We start from the raw sequence: 22,632 nt of genomic DNA, 5'->3' as shown, positions 1-22,632 counted from the left end.
AAGGTAGGAAAAAAGTTGGAGAATGTGTTGTAGGGGAGGAAAATTTTTTTTTTCTCTCTAACCATCTTAGGTTCTTTGGTTGGGCTCTGAAAATTAGACTGACAAAAGGTGGATTAACAAGAGAAAAGCATATAAATTTTATTAAAATGTGTAGTACATGTACCTGGAAGAATGCAGGAATGAGTAAATCAAAGCACAGTTAGAACATTGGCTTATGTAGTTTTTTTTTTTTTTTTTTTTTTTTTTTTTTTTGGGACAGTGTTTTGTTCTGTTGCCCAGACTGGAGTGCAGTGGCACGATCTCGGCTCACTGCAACCTCCGCCTCCTGGGTTCAAGTGATTCTCCTGCCTCAGCCTCCTGAGTAGCTGGGATTATAGGTGCACACCACCACACCCGGCTAATTTTCGTATTTTTGGTAGAGATGAAGTTTCACCATGCTGGCCAGGCTGGTCATGAACTGCTGACCTCAAGTGATCTGCCCACTTCAGCCTCCCAAAGTGCTGGGATTACAGGCATGCTTATGTAGCATTTTAAAAAATGGTAATATGTTTTAGAGAAATGACAAGACAAAAGAGAAGGACTTTAAGTTTCTGTGGTGGTAGAATCAGTATTTCAAGCTCTTGTATTGTTTGAAAGGAGGATCAAGGTATTACATTTAAATTTTATGTCCAAAAAATAAAAATAAATTAGTGTCAAATATGCATGTTAGAAAAGTAAGACTAGCCACAAAAAGAATAGAAATAGGATATATAACTTTCAAACTAACAAAGGATGCAAAGGAAAATAATGAAAGGGACCAGAAGAGAAAAAAGTAAGCAAAAGAAAAAACCATAATAAATGGAAAACAGAAAATGAGGGTGGTAGCCATTCTTGCATATCTCTGCAATCATAAGAAATGTCAATGGAATAAACTCAGCTGTTTAAAGAAAATTTCATGCTGGGGACATTGCTCATACCTGTAATCCCAGCACTTTGGGAGTCCAGGGTGGGCGGATCACTTGAGGTTAGGAGTTTGAGACCAGCCTGGCCAACATGGTGAAACCCCCCTCTACTAAAAATACAGCCGGGCCTGGTGGCTTGCCTGTAATCCCAGCTACTTGGGAGGCTGAGGCAGAATAATCATTTGAATCTGGGAGGCAGAGGTTGCAGCAAGCCTAGATTGCACCACTGTGCTCCAGCCTGGGACACAGACCGAGACTCTGTCTCAAAAAAAGAAAAAAGAAAATTTCAGGTGGACAGACATGAAATCCTGTTGTATGGTATTTCCGAGTCATGCCTATAATATAATGACACAGCAAGGTTGGAAGTAAAGATGACAGATTGAACATGCATCTGATTTTGTCTCCTTCCAAAAATCCACTAAAACTACAATATGGAGATTTTTTTTTTCTTAAAAGACATAAACCCACAATAGCAGGAAGAAACAGAAAGACGAAAGCAACACAATTTTGTGAGCTGCAAAGCATATGAATAACTGAGAACTAACTTGGCAAGTCCCAGAAAGCTGATTCCCGAGCCAGAAGTAGATATGCAAAGATCCCATGTAAATTACATCATGTAATACTTACGGTGCTCAAGAACTGGCACCAGGGATCTCTGGAATAGTGGGTCTTTGGGGGTGGAGTGGGTGATTAAAGTCTTAAATGTGGCTGAAAGCTTTTCAGTTACCTCTTGGATCACTAAACCCTGCTCCATCCACATGTCTAGGAGGCTGTCATCCCCCCACTCCCAGCTGAGTGGAATTCTCTAGAGGGGATAGAACAGAGCTTCTCTAGAATGAGGGACTGCAGGTGCAGTGGAGTGCACGGGTACCATTCGGTAAAGAAGAGGCTTTAGTACTAGATGTGGATGCTGTTACTCCTCAGCCCTCTTCTTCGACTCATGCAGCCCCCAGGCCTTTACTCTCTAAGCAGAAAATTAGAAGAGGTTTCTCTGGGGAATCAGATCCGTCCAAAAGGAAGAGCCTAAAGATCTGAGGATGTTGGGGGGTGGAGGGGGTCAGGGCCTCAGCAAGTGACCCAACCACATCTTTCCACAAGAGTTCACATACTCTGAGCTTTTTAATCTCCACTTTTAAACATAGAGAGGCACCAAAGATCATCAGACATCTGAGGAAAGTCTCTAACCTGGAGACCAAAACAATCAGGTGGTTAAATTCAGCTTAGAAGAAACGGAAGTTGTTGAGGGGAGGAAAAAATTTGTAGGAAAACAATCACTTTTGTTTTCAAGTGGTAAGGGAAGATAATATGTCCATGAAATGAAAAACAGGATGTTAATACAAAATATTTATGGGAAAGAAATAGCCAGAGATCAAAAGGAAGCTCATAGAAATGAAAAAATATGATAGCAGATATGAAATTCTCAGTAGAATGTTTGGAAGATAAATGTGAAGCAATCATCTAGATAAACAAGAAGACAAAGACACAGACAGTAGAAAAATTTATAAAATTAGAGGATAAATCTAGGAAGTCTTATGCCCACATAACAGGAATTCTTAGAAAAGGAGAGGAAGAAATAATAATAATAAATAATCCAACAACATTTTCCAGACCTTAAGGACATGAGTTTCTACACTGAAAAGGCTCATTGAGCTCCCAATACAATGGGAAGAAGTAAGTCTGTGCCACAGAGCTCACCGTCATGTATACTGGTGACAAAAGATTCTACAACCTCCTAGAGAGAAAACATGTCACATTTCTGATACGAAGGATCAGAAACATGAATGCTTCCAGACTGAGCAAAAGCAGCGATGGAAGATAGAAGATGATTAAGCAATGCCTTCAAAATTCTGAAGGAAACCATGCTCAGCATAGGAGTTTAATATTCTGCCCAAGTTTCAATCAATGAGGGGGTAGAGGAGAATGCCGTGACATATGTGGCCTCAGAAATTGACTTCCCACCTATTCTTTCTCAGCAAGCTAAAGCAAGACAGCAAGATGTGTCCTTAGTGAGGGAGTGATCAAAAAGAGAGGTAGACATAAGATAACAGAGTGACCAACACAAGACAGAGGGAGAGAATCCCAGGGAATGGTGAAGGAAGATTCCAGGAAGACAGCTGTGCCTTAGGGATAGAGGAAAACTCAGTCAGCACTGAGACAGCTCCAGGAGGGATTAGTTCAAGAAGATGAAATTCATTTACATAATATATGGTTCAGTATTTTTTTGGTAATATTTTTATTTTCATGTATAACAGAAGAAACAAAATTAGCACACAAAACTCATAAATTTGATGTTTACCACTGCTTAGGATGAGGTTTAATTTTTTTTTAAGTAAGTTAAGCAAATTTTGGTTTACTATCTTAAGAGACAAATTAGGGAAGTGGCAGAATATTTTGAATTCAACTGGGTACACAGAAAACAAGCAAGCCAAAACAAGGCAATTATTAAGTCCAGGGAGAACAAATAATGACTCCAAATAAGGGTTGGCAAGGGCGTAGAGCAATGGGAACTCCCATTTGTGCTAGTCAAATTTTCACACATGCAAAAAGAGGCTGCAAAAGCATATTTACTGAAGCACTCTATGTAATAGCCCAAAACTCTTGTTTATGGGACAGCTTAACATAATGGTGGTATATTCATAGGGATATGTGCAGGGAAAACCAATAATTATAGTGTACTACCCAGATTAACTCCAAATAATATGGAGTCAACATGTAATTTAAATATAAGCATCTATTAATATAAATAGAGGGATGGAGGGGAACTGGAAACCGCTAAATCCTCATTTTCTTTAATATCATTAATATTTAAATTTTTTAAATTAAGTAGTGTTAGAAATATGGAATAAATATCAGAAAATCATATAAAAGACACCATTAAAAAGATACAAAGATAAATACACATCTGGGCACTGATGTTTGCAGCAGATAGGAAAAAGAATTAAAATCTGCATTCACACACCTATATATATGAAATTCCTACAAATAAATTGAAGTAAACAGATCCTAATACAAAAATAGCCAAGGAATATGAACACACACTTCATGGGAGAGGGATATTCAGTCTCACTAGTAGTCAAGGCATGTAAATTAGAGCCAGAATGAGATAATAATTTGTATTCACCAGCTTGGCAGAAATTAGGACACCTACCAGGACCAAGGGTTGGCAAGGGCATAGAGCAATGGGAACTCCCATTTGTGCTAGTGAAATTTTCACACATGCAAAGAGACTACACAAGCATATTTACTGAAGCACTGCATGTAATAGCCAAAACTCTTGTTTATGGGACACCTTAACATAATGGTAGTATATTCATTCATACAATGGCATTCTCCATTGGAAAATGATCTAATTCTGCATGTACCAACATGGATAAGCTCCAAACATAATGACAGAGTAAAACAGCCAGGCGGGGTGTGGTTTGCTCATGCCTGTAATCCCAGCACTTTGGGAGGCTGAGGTGGGTGGCTCACCTGAGGTCAGGAGTTCAAGACCAGGCTAGCCAACATGGCGAAACCCCGTCTCTACTAAAAATGCAAAAATTAGCCAGGTGTGGTGGTGGCCTCCTGTAATCCCAGCTACTCGGGAGGCTGAGGCAGGAGAATAGCTTGATCCTGGGAGGTGGAGGTTGCAGTGAGCTGAGCTTGTGCCACTGCGCTCCAGGCTGAGCAACAAGAGCAAAACTGTGTCTCAAAAAAAAAAAAAAAAAAAAACAAGTAGCATCAGGATATGTTCAGTGTAAAAACCATGCATGTAAACTGAACTAAGCAAAGCAGTTGTATTATATATTGTATGGAAACACATACATGTAGAGTTAAAATGTGAAAATATGAACAGGAAAGGAATATCCTCATTTTAAAATAACTGTTACCTCTGCTTGTACTTTTGTTGAATTGAAAAAATTTTCTTTTTTTTTGAGACAGGTTCTTGCTCTGTCACCCAGGCTGGAGTGCAGTGGTGCTACTAGGCTTACTGCAGCCTCTGCCTCCCAAGTACAAGCAATTTTTGTGCCTCATCCTGCCGAGAAGCAGGGACTACAGGCATGCGCCACCATGCCCGGCTAAGCTTGGTGTTTTTAGTAGAGATGGAGTTTCCACCATGTTGCCCCCGATGGTTTGTAAAAACTTTTTACTTGAATTTCAGTTAACATGGGTACCAGACAAGGAGAGAATGTCCTGTATACAATTTGGGTAGAAATGAACATCTTTGAAATAGTATGCTCTGTCATGTGGGAATATGGCATGACTTTCTACTCATTCAGGTCTTCTGTCATTGGCTCATTATTAATCAACTTTTGGAATTTTTTTTCCATTGGATAATTGTCTGTATATCTCTGTACTAATTACGCTTTCATGGCTTAGGAGTCAGGGTTTTTCTATCAGGACCTGCTGACGTTGAGTTTTTGTGTGTGTTTAAAGATGCTGGTTTGTTAGGGGGCAGATTTTAGCTATGCGGGGTTCCCCCTGGAGAGAGAAGCTCTGACTGTTTTTAGGCATGTGAATTCGGCATGTTTGCCTGTTTTCTCCACTGTCCCCTTGTGCCCCAGGCACACAGCGAATGGCACCTTTCGGAAGAACTGATTATTTCAGAAATGCAAAGAGTGGGAACAGGTTGGCCCAGGGGACGCCATGGAGATCAGCCAGCTTATTAACACTGACTTGTGAAAGTGGACAAGTGAGCCAAGGGGTGAGGGGAGGGTAATGCAAGTGAAATGTTGTCCTCTAGAGTATTCACTGTATGTTTCCCCCTTGGATTACAGGAAGATGCTGAAACTCTGTGGTGAGACTGAGGACAAGCTGGCCCAGGAGCTGATACATTTTGAATTGCAAGTAGAGAGAGACGTGATTGAGCCTCTGTTTTTGCTGGCAGAGGTAAGCAGCAGGAGTGAGGCCAGGCCTGAGTGGGGAACGAGGTACCAAGCAGGAACCCCTCAGTCATTCTCCTTCCAGCTTTCTGTTGTATCTGTCGTTTAACCTTCTCCCTGATTTTTTCTTTTTCTTTCTTTCTTTTTTTTTCTGAGATGGAGTCTCGCTCTGTCTCCCAGGCTGGAGTGCAATGGTGCCATCTTGGCTCACTGCAGCCTCCTAGGTTCAAGTGATTTTCCTGTCTTGACCTTCTGAGCAGCTGGGATTTGAGGCGCCCACTATCACACCTGGCTAATTTTTGTATTTTTAGTAGAGATGGGGTTTCACCATGTTGGCCAGGCTGGTCTCAAACTCTAGACCTCATGTGATCCACCTGCCTTGGCCTCCCAAAGTGCTGGGATTACAGGCGTGAACCACGACACCCGGCTATGACATTGTTTTTCTTCAGAGATTCTTACCTAACCACATGGTCAAGATTCCCAAATATGTCCTTTCAGCATTTGCTAACCTGTCTCCTGCCCATCCTCTTCCCTGCAGGTATTCCTAGAAGTAAGTGGAGAGCTGGCAGCTTGCCCCGTTCCTTACCCACAGCCTCAACTGCTTTCACCCCTGCCCTCCACCCATCTCAAGTCTTCAGTGATGTGAACAGTAGCCACTCCTTAGCAGGATTCTGGGGGCCTAGGCCTAAGAGACTCTTTAAGGCCTCCTGCAGTTTATGGTTTTTTGTTTTTGTTTTGTTTTATTTTGTTTCTGAGACAGACTCATGCATTGTCACCCAGGCTGGAGTTCAGTGGCACGATGTTGGCTCACTGCAACCTCCACCTCCCAGGTTCAAGTGTTTCTCCTGTTGCAAGCCTCCCAAGTAGCTGGGATTGTAGGCGCATGCCACCACACCCGGCTAATTATTATATTTTTAGTAGAGAAATAGTTTCACCGTGTTGGCCAGGCTGATCTCAAACTCCAGACCTCAAGTGATCCACTCACCTCAGCCTCACAAACTTCTGAGATTATAGGCGTGAGCCACTGTACCCGGCCACAGTTTATGTTTATATGGGTTCCTTCTCTTTGGACTTTAAAGGACATTCAATTAAACAATTTTATTGAAAAGAAACCTTAATGTCTATGCCAGTTTTGCTAGCTTCGGTGAAGTGAAAGCTTCTCAAGGGAGACAGGAAATGGTTGGGGAGCCTTGAACCCTGGATCCCTCTCAATTGTTTTTAATTGGTCATCTGTTAATAGATTACAATGTGAAACACTCCAAAATCTGAAACTTTTCAAGCATCAACATGCTACTCAAAGGAAATGCTCATTAAAGTATTTTGGATTTCACATATTTGGATTTGAGATCTCCCTTGAGAAGCTTTCACTTGACTGAAGCTGGCAAAATTGTCACATAGACATTAAGGTTGCTTTTTAATAGAATAGCTTGAGTGTCCTATTGATGAAATTTAATATTATTTCATAGCCACGTGGGGCCAGAAGCTATTGCATGAAACTGCATTGCCCTAGACCGTGTCTGGCTTCCTCTCTGGACCATATCCACCACCTCCACATCCCCTGCCACTCTTTCTGGGACAGAGCTATGGGCAAATAATTATGTATGGACCTAAAAGTATTCAAGGAGAAAATTCTGGATAAGGTACCTTGGCATCGGCCAGCTCTGGGCTTCTCAGGTCATCTCCTCGCCTAGAGCATTCACGAGACCCCCTCTGTGCCTTCAAAAGGAGGGTCCTGGCTCTGGCCAAGCCTGAAGCAAACCAAGAAGCAAGTCCAGTGTGGGTGCTGACAGTCACTTGACGTGGCTCATGCAAGACACCCAGCGGCCCTCCAGCTTCGTTCCGGGGCTGACTGGTGACTCAGGTTGCCCAGGGATGGTTACACTGCTCCTTCCTATTGCAAGTTGTTACACCCAGAGCATGACTCATCCCTGCTTGGGAGAGTGAATAGAAGGCACTTCAGAGAACATTGGATTCTCCTCGAATTTTTTCCTTATGTAAAAACTGCAGCCCAAGATAATTTCAGTTCAATTTTCGGCCAATTTTCGTTTTGCATTCTCACATCCTGCCCTACTTTTTTGCTGGGCCTGGAACCAAAATCCTGCACTGGGGTGTTCAGTGAAGCCATTTTTAGAATGAAAAATATAAAAAGAGCATCCACATGCAACCAGAATGGAAGAACTCGTAGCCGAGAAAAGCCATGATGGCAATGTTTATTCATTATTGACTTTGGAAGAGTCCTGCTTTATTTCTATAAATACAAACATTTGCTTCCTTTATTTTTATAAATATAGAATCTGTATCCTAGCTGCAGTCATAGCCTCTCTGCGCTCTTCCTCCTTCGGCTGTCCGTTTTGCCTCAGGTCTTTGTGTAAGACATGACTGCGTGGCTCCCTTCACTTCTCCCCACCTTTGGCCTTTGTGGAAGTAAAGACGGATGTGGTTGAGCCCTGGTTGCTTTTGGCCAAGGTGAAGGCAGGCAGCCAGGCCTGCGTGAGCGGAGAAGCACGGGACCTGTGAGGTGGGCTGGGTTGATGGAGAGCCTGGCTGGCGTCCAGCAAAGATGGACCGGAATTTAGCATGCAGGACAGGGTATCAATAAATTCACCTGATGTTGGTCAAAATGTCCAAATTCTCGCTTATGCAAGAGAGGAAATTCTGGAGACCTGATGTGTAGCACTGGGTAGCGATCGTTAATGATACTGTATTGTAGACTTGAAATTTGCTAGAGGATAGATGGTGTTCTCACCATCAAAAAAAGAAAATACAAACTAGGGGATGTGATGGACATGTTGATTAGCCTGAGTGCGGTAACCATTTCACAGTGTGTACATATGAAAACACTAAACAATACACCTAAAAAATACAGAGTTCCTGTTAGTTAGACCCCAATAAAGTGAAAAGGGAAAAAGGATTTCATCTGAAAATAAGGATTGGGAGACCTCTAGTAAACTTGTTGGGTGATTGTCAATAGTTCTTTAAGAATTGTTCTAAGGAATGTTTTTTGTTTTTAAATGGAGTCTCACTCTGTCACCCAGACTGGAGTACAATAGTACGATCTTGGCTTACTGCAACCTCTGCCCCGCTGATTCATGTGGTTCTCCTGCCTCGGCCTCCCAAGTAGCTGGGACTGCAGGTGCAGGCTACTACGCCTGTCTAATTTTTGTATTTTTAGTAGAGATGGGGTTTCACCATGTTGGCTAGGTTGGTCTCGAACATCTGACCTCAGGCGATCCACCTGCCTCGGTCTCCCAAAGTGTTGGGATTATAGGCATGAGCTACCGCGCCCGGCCAGGAATAGTTTTTAAAGAGTTTATCTTGAGCTTCAGTTTGATTGTATCCTTTATGTCCTGTAACCACAGGTGGAAATCCCAAATATCCAAAAGCAGAGGAAACACTTAGCCAAGTTGGTGCTGGACATGGATTCCTCACGAACCAGGTAGAATCTCTTTACTTTCTTTTTTGCTTCTTTGAAGGAACAGTGATCATATTCAGGGAGGGTGGTTTTCAAGTAGGTGAGTGTGTTGTCATTCACCAAGTTTTTCTTGACACCTACTGTGTGCCAGGCACTGGAGGTGATCATGGCGAACTCAAGACACTGGGTCCCTGCTCTCATGAAGGCTGCAGTTGAGTTTTGGAGACAATAGGCATGTGAAGAAACAAGACAGTCTCAGAAAGCTATAAGTCATATAACAAATGTAACACAGGGTAGCTTTGGAAGGGGATGATGGAGAAACGGAGCAACAGCAGTAAGGGTAAAAGAGAAAAAGCTTTTTTGAGGTGGTATCACTTTGGTCTTAGACTTAGATGATAAGAAGGTGGCAACCATATGGATATCTGGGGCAAACCATCTATGGCAGAGGGCAAAGTAAATGCAAAGGGCTGTTCAAGGTACAAAAGGAAGGTCAGGATGGTTGGGGTGGAAGGAGCAAAGGGGAGGGAAGTGGGAGATATGAGAGCCAGGAAATAGGATGGATGCTATGTCCTGTCCGTAAGGGGAGATTTCGCATTCTGGGAACTCATTCGCCTTTTCCTGAAGCTAATGGTGTAGGTATCCCCTTTCTGCCGCCTTTCTCTTAAGTCCTTTGAGAGAGCAGTCAAGTTTCTATAGTGCCGTCCTTCCACGCCCGTCTTCGAGTCCACCAGAAAATTCCTGTAGTAGCAGTTGGGCACCAGAGGCCCTGAGATGGCATTGCCTGTGGCCATCAGAGCAGAAATTGTGCACATATGTCTTTTTATTTTTTACAGTGGGGTATATGTATATAAGTTGAAAAATGCAGGTGCACGAATATTGATATGGAAAGAGCTCTTTGGTTCTACCTTAGGTTTTTCATAGGCTAGCTTTATTTTTTATTTAATTTTTTATTATTTAAAAAAATTTTGACACAGGGTCTCACTCTGTTACTCAGGCGAGAGTGCAGGGATGTGATCATAGCCCACTGCAGTCTTGAACTCATGGGCTCAAGCAATTCTTCAGCCTCAGTCTCCCTAGTAGCTGGGACTACAGGCATGTACCACTATACCTGGCCAATTCTTTTATTTTTTGTAGAGAGAGGGTCTCACTGTGTTGCCCAGGCTAGTTTCAAACTCCAAGGTAGGACAGTTTTCATCATTTCCACATCTTGTTTTCATTTTCTTGAAATAAAGAAACAAAAATAGAATATATTTGTGCAGAGAGGGGTAGGATACAGAGTCCTGGAACTGGAGTCAGAAAGTCAGATTTCAAGGCTCAGACCAACTAATTTTCTAGATATGTGACTGTGGTCAGGTCACTTAATCTCCCAGAATATCCATTTCTTCACCTGAACACAGGGAGTAGCGTGAGTGGCTTTGAGTATTGATATCACTTCCCAAGTGTTTTGTAAAAAGAAGCTGATACCGTAAGTAATTGGTGCACTGGAATTCTGCATCAGGAAGAATAAAAAGTACAGAGAAGTCTCCCAAGACCAGACATAAAACCGGTTAAATCAGCGAAGAAACAAGGGTTTCTTTGGTTAACTTAGTGTTCCCCAAACCCCAGTCCACCTGAATGATTTTTGCCATCTGTGTGGATACATCTTTTAAAAGAGCTGATTACTTTTGCAAAATAAATCTGTTTAAAAAAGAAATCCTTTAGGGCTACCATAAATTAGAAAGCAGCATCCTTGGCTACAAATATCAGGTAAGCATAAAAGTGAACAGATGAAAGCAAGCCAATGTTATTAAATTTTAGAGCCTGTCGACTATGGAAGAATGTCATCCTGAGGCTCATCTCCCTTTGTTAGAAAAGCGGGGTGGTGGGGCGTTGGGTGGTTTTAAAATTATTCCGATACAAATCTGAGGCTATCTCTTGAGTGTGCTTGGAAGAATAGAGCAGAATTCGTAGGAAGTATTGATTTGCTATTACTTCTATGACCTTGTGCCACATACAATTACATCCCATAATATGAGCATTCAAGTCCTCTATTTTGGGAGTCGTGAAAGATGATTGAGAAAATGCACATTGCCCCATTGTTTTCAGGAGGTGGCCACCATGCTCCTGGGCGGAGTGACTTCCTTCTCTGAAACCTGGGACTTAGCTTTGAAGTCTTTTCTTTGCTTCTACAGAGAAAACCCACATTTCCACCACAGAGCCTCTTGTTAGAGGGCTGAATGCTAGTATCAAAGCATGCCATTACCATACATATTTTTGTTTTGTCTTCTTATGAGAAGGAGAGTTACTCCTGGTCATGCTGATGGTCCATTTTGTCTAGTGTTATGCTTTCAATGGTGATACCAAATAGTGTTTAGGTTCTGCAAACATACATGCCACTTGGTGTCATTAGGGACCTCTCACCTGTGATTTAACAAATATTTATATATCTTCAGCTTATTATCTCCTGTATACTAAAATCTGTAAGGAAATTCTGCCTCCCCTATGCAAATTTCTGTTCTCATAAACTTCGACTTGGACCCTTTACAACCCTTGTTGTTTTAGACTAAAAAAGTCTTTTTGCATTGTGTTCATATAAACTTGATCCTTCTCCTTTATCATATCAGTGATTTTTCATAGCCCACTTTGTGTAGTTGTGAGTTTAGGGGTAGGGAATTGCTTTGGGGGATTGTTGACAATACAGTCCCCTTAAAAACTCAGTTGATTTCCCAAAGCCTCAAGTTATAGATTCTCCATCAGTATGAGTTATAGGCTACAGGATGAAAAGGGAATTTTTAGCAAAGGTGTATTCTTTGTTTCCACTTCACTCTCATTCTGGCCGTTTGAAGCCTGAGTCTATCTGTCTTGAAGGACCTTGCCGAAAGCCGTAAGACACAACTTCTGCCATTTTCCCTAACTCCTCATGCTTAGCCAACAGGCCGGCTGCATCTCAAGATGTAGCAGTGAGAACAAGAGCAAATGCTGCGCTATTGAACAGCAGGGTATCCACCAGCTCCTCTTCTGGAACAGCTGGGTTCTTAATGCCCTCCCATCCCTCATATTTCTCCATAAAGCCAGTGGCACAGGTTAGCTTCTCTTCCTTGCAGCATCCTACTTCTGATTACCAAAGATTTCTTTCATATTGTTCTGTCCTTCATGAAATACGCTCTGCAGAACTACAACAGTGAATTCCACACAGAGACGCGCTCTGCCTTTTAAGTCAGGAAGTCGCTTTTTGTATATTATCAGAACATCTTGAACAGTAGTTCCATGACTGGATCTTTAATTTCCGCCGCAATTCTGGTGCATACTGCCAAATCCAACTAATTTATCCATTGTTTAATTAGATCCCAATAAGATGTGTGTATTCGTCACTATCGAAGTAAATCTGGCTTGTCTGCCTGAAAAGCCAATGATAGAGACCTCAGTATTCTCAGAGAAACTGATGCTTGTAGGAAGCTTTATGCTGAATTAAAGGTTGTGAATTGAATTGAACGATACACAAATTTCTTTTTTTGTGATAGGTTTGGTTTAGCAGTGCTTAAAGAAGGAGGCCCATTTTTCTTCAAAGTCAGCCTGACTTTTTTCTGGTCATGTATCTCAAGGTTAACTCTCCTGAGTCCTGGGCACATACACATTCCATTTCTGCTGAACCAGCTGCTTCTGGGTCCAATGGACTGAATTGTATCTCCCCAAAATTTGTATGTTGAAGCCCTAACCCCCAATGTGACTGTATCTGGAGAGAATTTCTTTAGGAGAACCTTTTTAAGGTTAAATCAGGTCATAAGAATGGGCCCCTGTTTCAGTAGGATTGGTGGCCTTATAGGAAGAAAGAGTTATCTCTCTCTACGCACACTCAGAGGAAACCTGTGTGAGGGCAGAGACAGCGGCCATCTGCAAGTCAGAGATCGAGGTCTCCAGCCTCCAGAATAGTGAGAAAATAAGTCTCTGTTTAAGCTACCCAGTCTGTGGAACTTTGTTATGGAAGCCCTGTCATCTTTGGAAGTGAGTGAACTAGTATAAGATAGGAGGATTTTGGAGTGGAAACTGCACAGCCTATGGAATTAAGAAGTGGAATTCGGGAGGTGGGGCAGTGTGAAGTCTCCTTGGAACTGGCAGGGGAGTCTTGATGGCCCTTAAAACTCATTCCTCATCTTTCACCTCTCCTCATACAGGTGTCTTTTTCTCAGATCAATTTCTTCAAGGTCACTGGTTGTCCAGTGGACTCTTGTCTCCCCATTTTAAGCCCTCTTCCTTTTGCCCAATTTTGAAAGTGCCGAAATTTGTCATTTCGGCAAAAGTCCAGTCATTTGTCTGGATTTAGCTCAAATACCTGCTCCCATGACCCATGAGTTGGATCAAAGTGAGGAAGGATGGCATAGGCTTGACTTGGATCAGAGGCCCTTACCTGGGCCATTCACTGCCTGGGTCATGGAGAACCTGGCAGTCCCCTTTTGGACCACACATTAAGTGCAGGAGTGGAAGCCAGAACTCAAAAAGTAGGGGATGCCGGTGACAGAGGAAATGCCAAGACTAGACAGATGGAACAGTGAGTGCCTCACTGAATACAGTCTCCTGTTTGCTTTTTTTCTTTCTTTCTTTTTTTGAGATGGAGTTTCACTCTTCTTGCTGCAGTGCAGTGGTGTGATTTCACCTCACCTCACCACAACCTCCATTTCCTGCGTTCAAGCAATTCTCCTGCCCCAGCCTCCTGAGTAGCTGGGATTACAGGCACACGCCACCATGCCCAGCTAATTTTGTATTTTTAGTAGAGACAGGGTTTCTCCATGTTGATCAGGCTGGTCTTCAACTCCCGACCTCAGGTGATCTGCCTACCTCAGCTTCCCAAAGTGCTGGGATTACAGGCATGAGCCACTGTGCCCAGCAATGTTTGCCTTTTAAAATTCTTCTTCTGGACATTCTGTTGTCCTGAACTGACCTTGCATTTGCCTTCTTTACACAGTCCTGATACCTGAAATTTTAAACCCTTAGTCCTCACCCTTCTCTCGTATCTCTCCCAAGCCTTCATTAAAGCTGTGTCCCGCCTTCATCTCCCCCAGATCACGTAGTCACAGCCCTCTTTCCGCAAAGAAGGATGGTGGAACATCATCAGCTACTTTAGTGGGAAGGAATGAGCCTTCTGCTTTTCCATTTTCAGAGCCCAAAGTTTCCTTGGGCTAGTGTCCCTGTTTCTTCTCTGACAGAGCAGTCCACTTCTTGAGTTTATGTGTACAATAGATGTCTGGAAAGACTACCATAGCTTGAAATTCACAATTCATGTAACTTTTCCCAACATGACTATCTGTACAAAATTCATCTCACCTTTCCCAACATAAGTATCGGTACAAAACTTGTCTGTTCACATGACAAGAGTTTACCTTGATATTTTGCTATCTGTGTTCTACAAAGAGAACATTTGGACATCTTGTCACTGTTTTAAAATATCCAAATAGATCAGGCACGGTGGCTCACACCTGTAATCCCAGAACTTTGGGAGGCCGAGGAGAATGGATCACCTAAGGTCAGGAGTTCAAGACCAGCCTGGCCAACATGGTGAAACCCCATCTCTACTCAAAATACAAAAATTAGCCGGGCATGGTGGTGTGTGCCTGTAATCCCAGCTACTCAGGAGGCTGAGGCAGGAGAATTTCTTGAACCCTGGAGGCAGAGGTTGCAGTGAGCCGAGACCATACCATTGCACTCTAGCCTGAGTAACAAAGTGAGACTCTGTCTGGGGGGGAAAAAAAAATATATATATATACATATAATAAATATATATGTGTATGTATATATATCTTAAAATAGATTACTAACATACTGTAAATAAAATTTCTTACAAAGAGGGAAAAGGTTTATGTTTTTAAGGTATTGGTATATTGACTACAGGATAAAATTTGGAGAAAAAATTGATGGGATTAAAAGAAAAGAAAGAACTTGGGAAAATGTCTCCATTTTAATATACATATATTTAATATAATTATGTTTTAAAATAAGTTTAATCCTGATTTACAAAGCCACTAAAATCTACTTAGTGTTTGTAGCAACTTTATATATATTTTTAACACATATATTGGTTAGTTATTTTTTCTTTAGGTCAGATGGTGGTTGTAACTTAATTCCATAATCTACTATTGTATTATAGTCATTGTCTAAGATATAAATTATAGCCATGGCATCTCATATTTTATTTTCCAAAACTCCACAACACTTTAATACTTTGTTTGAAATGATTCAACTGGGAGAGTATTAATCAAATACATCACATATAGGATAAACCTTTATAAGAAAAAATTACCCAGGAATTCTTACTAATCTTGATCTGTTCATTTTTTTCAACTTAGATTTTGAATCATCTTTCAGTAGAATATTTCCTTTCTAGTTTGCCCTGAATTCATATCTTGGAATCAAGAATCTTTCGGAGAATATGTGTTCATCTCTAGAGCTCCAAGTCAGCTTGATGTCTCAAAACCTTTTTAAAGTCATTTTCCTGTGATTGCATTCTTTAAGTGACAGAGAATCCTCATTTTTATTTCTTTTTGCTAACAGCAAAGAGACTTTTAGTTTCCCTTTCTTATATTATAGAACCTTGCATTCTTCGGTTTTTCCTGCAGATAGCAAAAGAGAAAAGAATAGTGGAGTAGAGAAAATATTAAATGATTAGATTATCGACTCTTGACATGAGAATGACATTCCACTTTCTTCCCCCGCATCAGAGGCTTCAGACTGATAGTCTGAGATCCAGATAGAGCCCTCAGAGCTGTCTTGTTTGGTCTGTACTCGATTGGCCTGCCTGGTTTTTAAAAGAAGTTATTTGTTGCCACATTTCATTGGGAGAGTTCACATGATAATTTTCACCTTCTCTAATCAGTTGAAACATCTGGCAACTGGTAGCCCAGCTTCCTGTCCGCCTCAGCCCCATCAGCTGGAGCTTAAGAACAGCTACCCTCTCTTAGACTAGATAACACCCCTCCTACCAAGTTCCCAGCGCCTCCCTGTCCCTCCTGACTTCCCAAGACTGAAGCCAGCCTTGGCTGCTGTTTGTCCTCCTGATTACAGGATTGTTTTTCTTAGAGCTGAGAAATAGTTTCATATCTCATGTCTCTATTACAAGTAGGAAATAGAGGATCTTGTGGACTAGTTTTTAAGATATTGGCCCATTTGATTGATTGATTTTTTAACTTGCTGGCCTCTATAACCCATTGAGTTTACAGTCTCAGGAGAGGAACCCACTGCTGAGACCTAATTCAGATACTACTATCTAGCATAATTGGAACTTTCACGTCCAACTTTTGGTAATTCCCTGCCGATAACACAGCAGCCAGAAGTATTTGTACTTCCCCCTAAAGTTTTCTGAGAGGCTTCCTCAGAGGGCCGCATTTTTAAGAAAGCACTCATAAGGAATCTAAATGTTGCTATAAAAATGGTTTTGGGCTTACCAGTGGAGATTTTTGCTACCAGGTTTCTTTTTAATCTTATCTAATCTTTTTAATCTTTAATGTCTGCTCACTTAGCATGCATTACTGGCTTCGGCCAAGAAGGTGAAGATTTCCAAACTGAAATTTCCACTGGATAGGCCGGGAACTTAAACCAGTGTTAGAGAATGTGCTTAAAAGGCAGTGATAGTTATTTTGAAATATATAATATGCAGCATATTACTATAAACACCCTGATTAAACTTCAAATGTCTCACTACAGAAAATCATGAGTATGTGAGGTGATGGATATGCTAACTAGCTTGATTTAATCATTCCATACTGTATGTGTGTGTGTGTGTGTGTGTGTGTGTGTGTGTGTACACACACACACATATCTCTCAAAACATCACATTGCACCCATAAATGTATATAATTATGATTTATCCATGGAAAAAATAACATTAACTGGCTGGGCGCAGTGGTTCATGCCTGTAATCCCAGCACTTTGGGAGGCCAAGGCAGGTGGATCATGAGATCAGGAGTTTGAGACCACCCTGGCCAATATGGTCAAACCCCATCTCTACTAAAAATACAAAAATTAATTAGGCATGATGACGTGCACCTGTAGCCTCAGCTACTCAGGAGACTGAGGCAGGAGAATCGCTTGAACCCGGGAGGCAGAGGTTGCAGTGAGCTGAAATCATGCCACTGTACTCCAGCCTGGGTGACAGAATGAGACTCCATCTCAAAAAAAATAAAATCATTAATTTTGCTGAAAAGACAGCAATAGTGATTGTCATTTGGCTTTGGTGTTTGGAAGACCATAGAGAAAATGGTGACAAACTGGGGAATGCTTGTCCTATCTGAAGGGGCAGCTGATTTTCAGCTTCAGTCAGCAGTTGACACATGGAAATGTGGGCCCGCTGTCTCCTTGCCTAGTACCTGATACCTTTTCATGACCTCCGTTTTCAGGTGAGGATATGTAGCTCCTGGGTAATGTTTGTAACCAGGTGTTTTCTCAGGGTTCCCATGGGATCCCCAGGGCTCTACCTGTCTCACATCTCTTTTTCTCCTGTTTTCCATCAGGTGGCAGCAGACTTCCAAGTCTTCAGGTTTGTCCAGCAGCTTACAGCCTGCGGGTGCCAAGGCTGATGCCCTCAGGGAAGAAATGGAAGAGGCTGCCAACAGAGTGGAGATTTGCAGGGTACCTGCCCTCTTTGCTCCTCTCTACTGGGACAGGCTGGGGAGCCCTCAGGGATTTCCTTTTTGTTCACTGGAGTTCTCTTAACACTCTGTCAGTGAGCCTCTAGTTGAACTGAATGTCCCCAAGCCCACCAGCTAGTGTCTCCAAGGAGGCCAGGATGAACCCAAGGAGTTGGGGCTTTGATGGTGACCTAGACAGGGAGGCAGCATATAATTCTTATTGAATAGGTTTTGGGGGAACAGGTGGTATTTGGTTACATGAATAAGTCTTTTAGTGATGATTTCTGAGATCATCTTGATTAGCTTGTAATAATAATTCAATTATTATTGAATTATCATTGGCAGTCTTACATGTGAGGCAAAGAGAAATGACCTTTATTTCTGTGTGAAGCTTTTGTACATCATCTGAGTCCCAAAGTATAAATTCTAGGTGACACAGGACAGTTGAGAATTTGACCATAGACGAGCCTTGACTCACTGTTGATACTTAATTATTTCCATTCTTGGTTTCCTTTTGGTATTTCCTGAGTTACTTTATTCATCTTATGCCTTCTGGAAGACACTTATCTATGAAGTTGAAATAACAGCCATGAAGACAGTTACAGAAAAGAAAACTTCCCACTTGTTAAGAGAGAACATCATTCTGAAACCTGCGACTCTGTACTTGTGTAATGATGTCCTCTGCTATACTCATTCAAATGTTTTCCATCCCCTTTGCTTGCAAACATTTTATAGGACTTAGCATTTTATAGACCATTGGTGATGCTCTGTGTATATGTATACTTCTTTACCTGCATATGTGTCGGCTTGGGTTTCTAAGGAAACCAAAACTCTATTTAGATCCTAGGAACAAAAATATCACATTTCTGTAAGTATTCTGGGAACCTGCCTTAATCACATCCAGTTTTTAAGGAGAATAACCAGTTTGCATATGGACATCTCTGTTCTTCATGGCTCTGTCTAGTCTTAGCTTATCCATTGGCTTTTTCTCCCACAGCCACCCTGTGGAAGTGGCTTTGTTGACCTTGCATTCAGGTGACATTCAGAATCAGGTAGAATTTCTCTCTGGAATTAGAAACATTGAAATATTTTTAAAGAATGCATTATCTCCCAGCCTACCGTACTATGGAACCAAGCAAAGTGAGACCAATACTTCACAGGCAAGATTTTTTGTGAGTACAGCTTGTCATTTGAACTGCATAAATGGCAAATATCTGGCCTGTGTGGTATTCCTGAAGTATAATTCTTCTCTCCTTCCAATTTCATTTTTATTCTTTTCTCTCTCTCTCTCTTTTTTTTTTTTTTTTGAGGTGGAGCTTTGTTCTTGTTGCCCACGCTGGAGTGCAATAGAACAGTCTCAGCTAACTGCAACTTTCGCCTCCCAGGTTCAAACGATTCTCCTGCCTCAGCCTCCCAAGGAGCTGGGATTATAGGTGTGCACCACCATGCCTGGCTAGTTATTTTGTATTTTTAGTAGAGACGGGGTTTTATCATATTGGCCAGGCTGTTCCCAAACTCCTGACCTCAGATGATCTACCCAACTCAGCCTCCCAAAGTACTGGGAATATAGGCGTGAGCCACCGTGCCCAGCCTACTGTGTATTCTTTATCTACCATGGTTCTATGTTCCTCAGTTAAGAATTCTTTTTTCTTTTAATTTCTTTTTCAGTAAACAAGAGAGGGTGGTGGTAAGCAGGGATGCTGGATATGAATATTCAAATAGATTAGAATAAAAGTTTGGTAGCTTTATCCATTCCTGTCTAGCTTCTTACATTTGCTATTATGCCAACAATATATTCATGTTCTCTTCAAAGATTAGTAGTACATGTTCAGCATAATCAGCTAAAAAATACAAAAATATATAAAGAAAAATACCAATATTCTCCCCATTCCTGTTCAGCAACCTTTCTGCTTCCAAATCAAGGTGGAAATTTTTCCACCAATATTTATTAAAACTTAGTTATAGGGCCGGGCGCAATGGCTAATGCCTGTAATCCCAGCACTTTGGGAGGCTGAGGTGGGCGGATCACTTGAGGTCAGGAGACCAGCCCGCCCAACATGGTGAAACCCCGCCTCTACTAAAAATACAGAAAAATTAGCTGGGTGTGGTGACAGACACCTGTAATTCCAGCTTCTGGGGAGACTGAGGCAGGAGAATTGCTTGAACCCGGGAGGTGGAGGTTGCAGTCAGCTGAGATTGTGCCACTGCACCCCAGTCTTGGCAACACGGCAAGACTCTTTAAAAAAAAAAAAAAAAAAAGATTTAGTTTTGACAATGCAGTTTGTTAGGTACCAAGCATCCATAACAGTTATAATGTTAAGGAAGCCAGTGCTAGATGGAATCTGTTATATCATACTCCAGACTTTCCTTCATAATCATACACAGTCAAATGTAGCATTTTTCTAATTATTTATATGTTTGTTGGTTTGTTTTGTTTGTTTTGTTTTGTTTTGTTTTGTTTTGAGACAGAGTCTCATTCTGTCACCCTGGCTGGAGTACAGTGATGCAACCTCTGCTCACTGCAACCTCTGCCTCCCGGGTTCAAGCCATTCTCATACCTTAGCCTCCTGAGTAGCTGGGATTACAGGTGCACGCCACCACTCCTGGCTAATTTTTGTATTTTTAGTAGAGACAGAGTTTCGCCTGTTGGCCAGGCTGGTCACAAACTCCTGACCTCAGGTGATGGCGCTTGCCTCAGCCTCCCAAAGTTCTGGGATTACAAGTGTGAGCTACCGTGCCCAGCCTATATGTTTGTTTTTAATAAAAAAGTCATATTGTTTGTATCAATCTACCATTTACTTTTCTTAGTTAATGTCACATCCTGAACATCTCTCTAACACCACATCCTGAACATCTCTCTAGGTTAGTAGCTACAGTTCTAGCTTAAGTCTTTTTTATAAATTATATAATATTCCATAGTAGGGATACATATATACACATACACACACATATCATGATTTATTTAGCCATTTTCTTATTGATGGATGTTCAAACTGGTGTGTTTGTTCAAACTGGTTTTATTTTTTTGGCCTTCCCAACAATGATACAATAAATATATACTTATATGTATATCCTTATGCCCTTGTAATTTTTTTTCTAAATGATAGATTCCAAGAAGTGACATTTTTAGGTCACAGTCTATGCATACATTTTTTAAAATTTTCACAGCTATTGACAGTTTACTTCTCTGAAAGGAAATTGCATTTTACATTTCCACCAGCAACATGTAAAATTGCACATTTTTCTTCATCTTGTAATATATGTTTCTCCTATTTTCAGTTTTTGCCAATCTGGTGAGGGAAGAAAAACTACCTCCCAGCTATTATAATCTTAATTTATCTAAATATAAGTGGTAATGAGTGTATCGTCATGTATTTATTGGACATTCTTCATGTATTTATACAATTCACCCATTCATAGTTTAGTGAATTGCCTATTTGCATTGGCAACTGGATCAGTATTTCTATTGTTTTTCTAAAATACCAATTTATAAAAATTTTCTATATAGCAGCACTTTAAAATTTTTTTTCTCCCTGCTGTGCTGCAGATACCTTTTCCAGTCTGCCATTTGTCTTTTGACTTTTTGTTGACATCTGCCATTAAAAATTTAATCATGTATTTCCTTTGCATGGGAAAAGATCCTGGGTAGCCTTTTGGTCATCTTCTATGCAAAAGTTAAATGATTTTTCGTCTTTAATTTTATGTTTATGTTTTAAATTCATTTTATACATGCATTTTATATACTTTAATACATCTGAAATTTATTTTTTGTCTATGATGTGAGGTAGGGGTTTCTTTCTTTTTTTTTTTTTTTCAGATGCATAGTCAGTTATGCCCGCACCATTTGTTAAATAAGCCACATCCCCTGAAGTGAAATTTCACTATCTAATTACTCAAATTTATTTCTGGATTCTGTGTTCCATTAATGTTTGCCTACTCCTGAGACAGTAGTATAAAATTTTTATTCTAATAATTTCATATCAAATATACTCTTTGGTAAGGTAACCCTTACTCTATTTTTGTAGTTATCTTGGCTAGTCTTTGACATCTGTTTTATTATATGAACTTTGAAATGATCACATCCAGTTCATGAAACCTACATTGTGCTCTAGGGAGTCTCATTTGTGTGCTCAGCTGATGTCCTTGAGAGTATTCAGTGCTGGTTTTGTTAAAGTTCTCTTCTGATTATTCTTTTATGTTTACTTTGTTGGTTGCCGACTGTTTTAAATATCTGCCTTGGTCTTCCTCCCTCCCCTTGCTGGGTTTCCTTGAATGGGTTATTTTCCCTGATCTCTTCATGGTTTAGTATTTCTTCAGCAGGCAAGTGTTTAGGATCTCCTATATTGTGGCAAAGCAGCCAAGTGCAAGTTTGTAGGCTGAAAGTTGACAAAGTAGCAATCTGATTCCTCTTTTCTGAGGACCAAGCAGAGCTCCACAGATCCTTGGGACCCAGAGAGATTTAGCCTACCAGAAAAACCAAGTCAAGGTGGGTTCCATAAGACAAAACCCACTGAGACCTCAGGCAAGCTTGCAGGTACAGCACTGCCTGCCTGTGTTCTTTCAGGAGCCCATCCAACCCCTGCCTTCCCTTCCTAATTCAAGACGAGACAAGCCCAACTCTTCACAAGGGGTACCTGCTTTCTCTTTTCTTCCCAAGACTCTATAAAAGACCCTGGAATCAGTACATCCAAGGAAGTGTAAGTAGTTGGTACTTTTTCATTAAGAGGAGAGAAAATGAAGAAGGACCTGTGAACAACGATGTAACAGTAGAGAAGACAGTGACTAGAAACCTAATGCACTTGATGATAACAGTATCAGCTTTG

General features: G+C 41.1%; 1 protein-coding gene across 6 annotated transcripts in view; it reads left to right on the top strand.

The window, feature by feature from the left end:
- ARHGAP44 (Rho GTPase activating protein 44) overlaps positions 1-22,632 on the top strand; it is a 206,590-nt gene that overhangs the window by 126,173 nt on the left and 57,785 nt on the right. For 5 of the 6 annotated variants that reach the window (XM_032280234.1, XM_032280231.1, XM_032280235.1 and 2 more), the window contains exons 5-7: positions 5,699-5,810; positions 9,163-9,239; positions 17,693-17,810. In XM_032280234.1, the coding sequence (XP_032136125.1) occupies positions 5,699-5,810; positions 9,163-9,239; positions 17,693-17,810 (307 nt within the window). The remainder of the gene's footprint in view (positions 1-5,698; positions 5,811-9,162; positions 9,240-17,692; positions 17,811-22,632) is intronic. The other variant, XM_032280236.1, reaches the window with a different exon arrangement.

The sequence above is a fragment of the Sapajus apella genome, unplaced genomic scaffold (assembly GCF_009761245.1).
Source record: "Sapajus apella isolate SASKATOON/1434 unplaced genomic scaffold, GSC_monkey_1.0 scaffold12, whole genome shotgun sequence".
Classification (NCBI taxonomy): Eukaryota; Metazoa; Chordata; class Mammalia; order Primates; family Cebidae; genus Sapajus; species Sapajus apella.
Note: the sequence above shows the minus strand (reverse complement) of the source record. Positions and strands in the feature narration are given on the sequence as shown.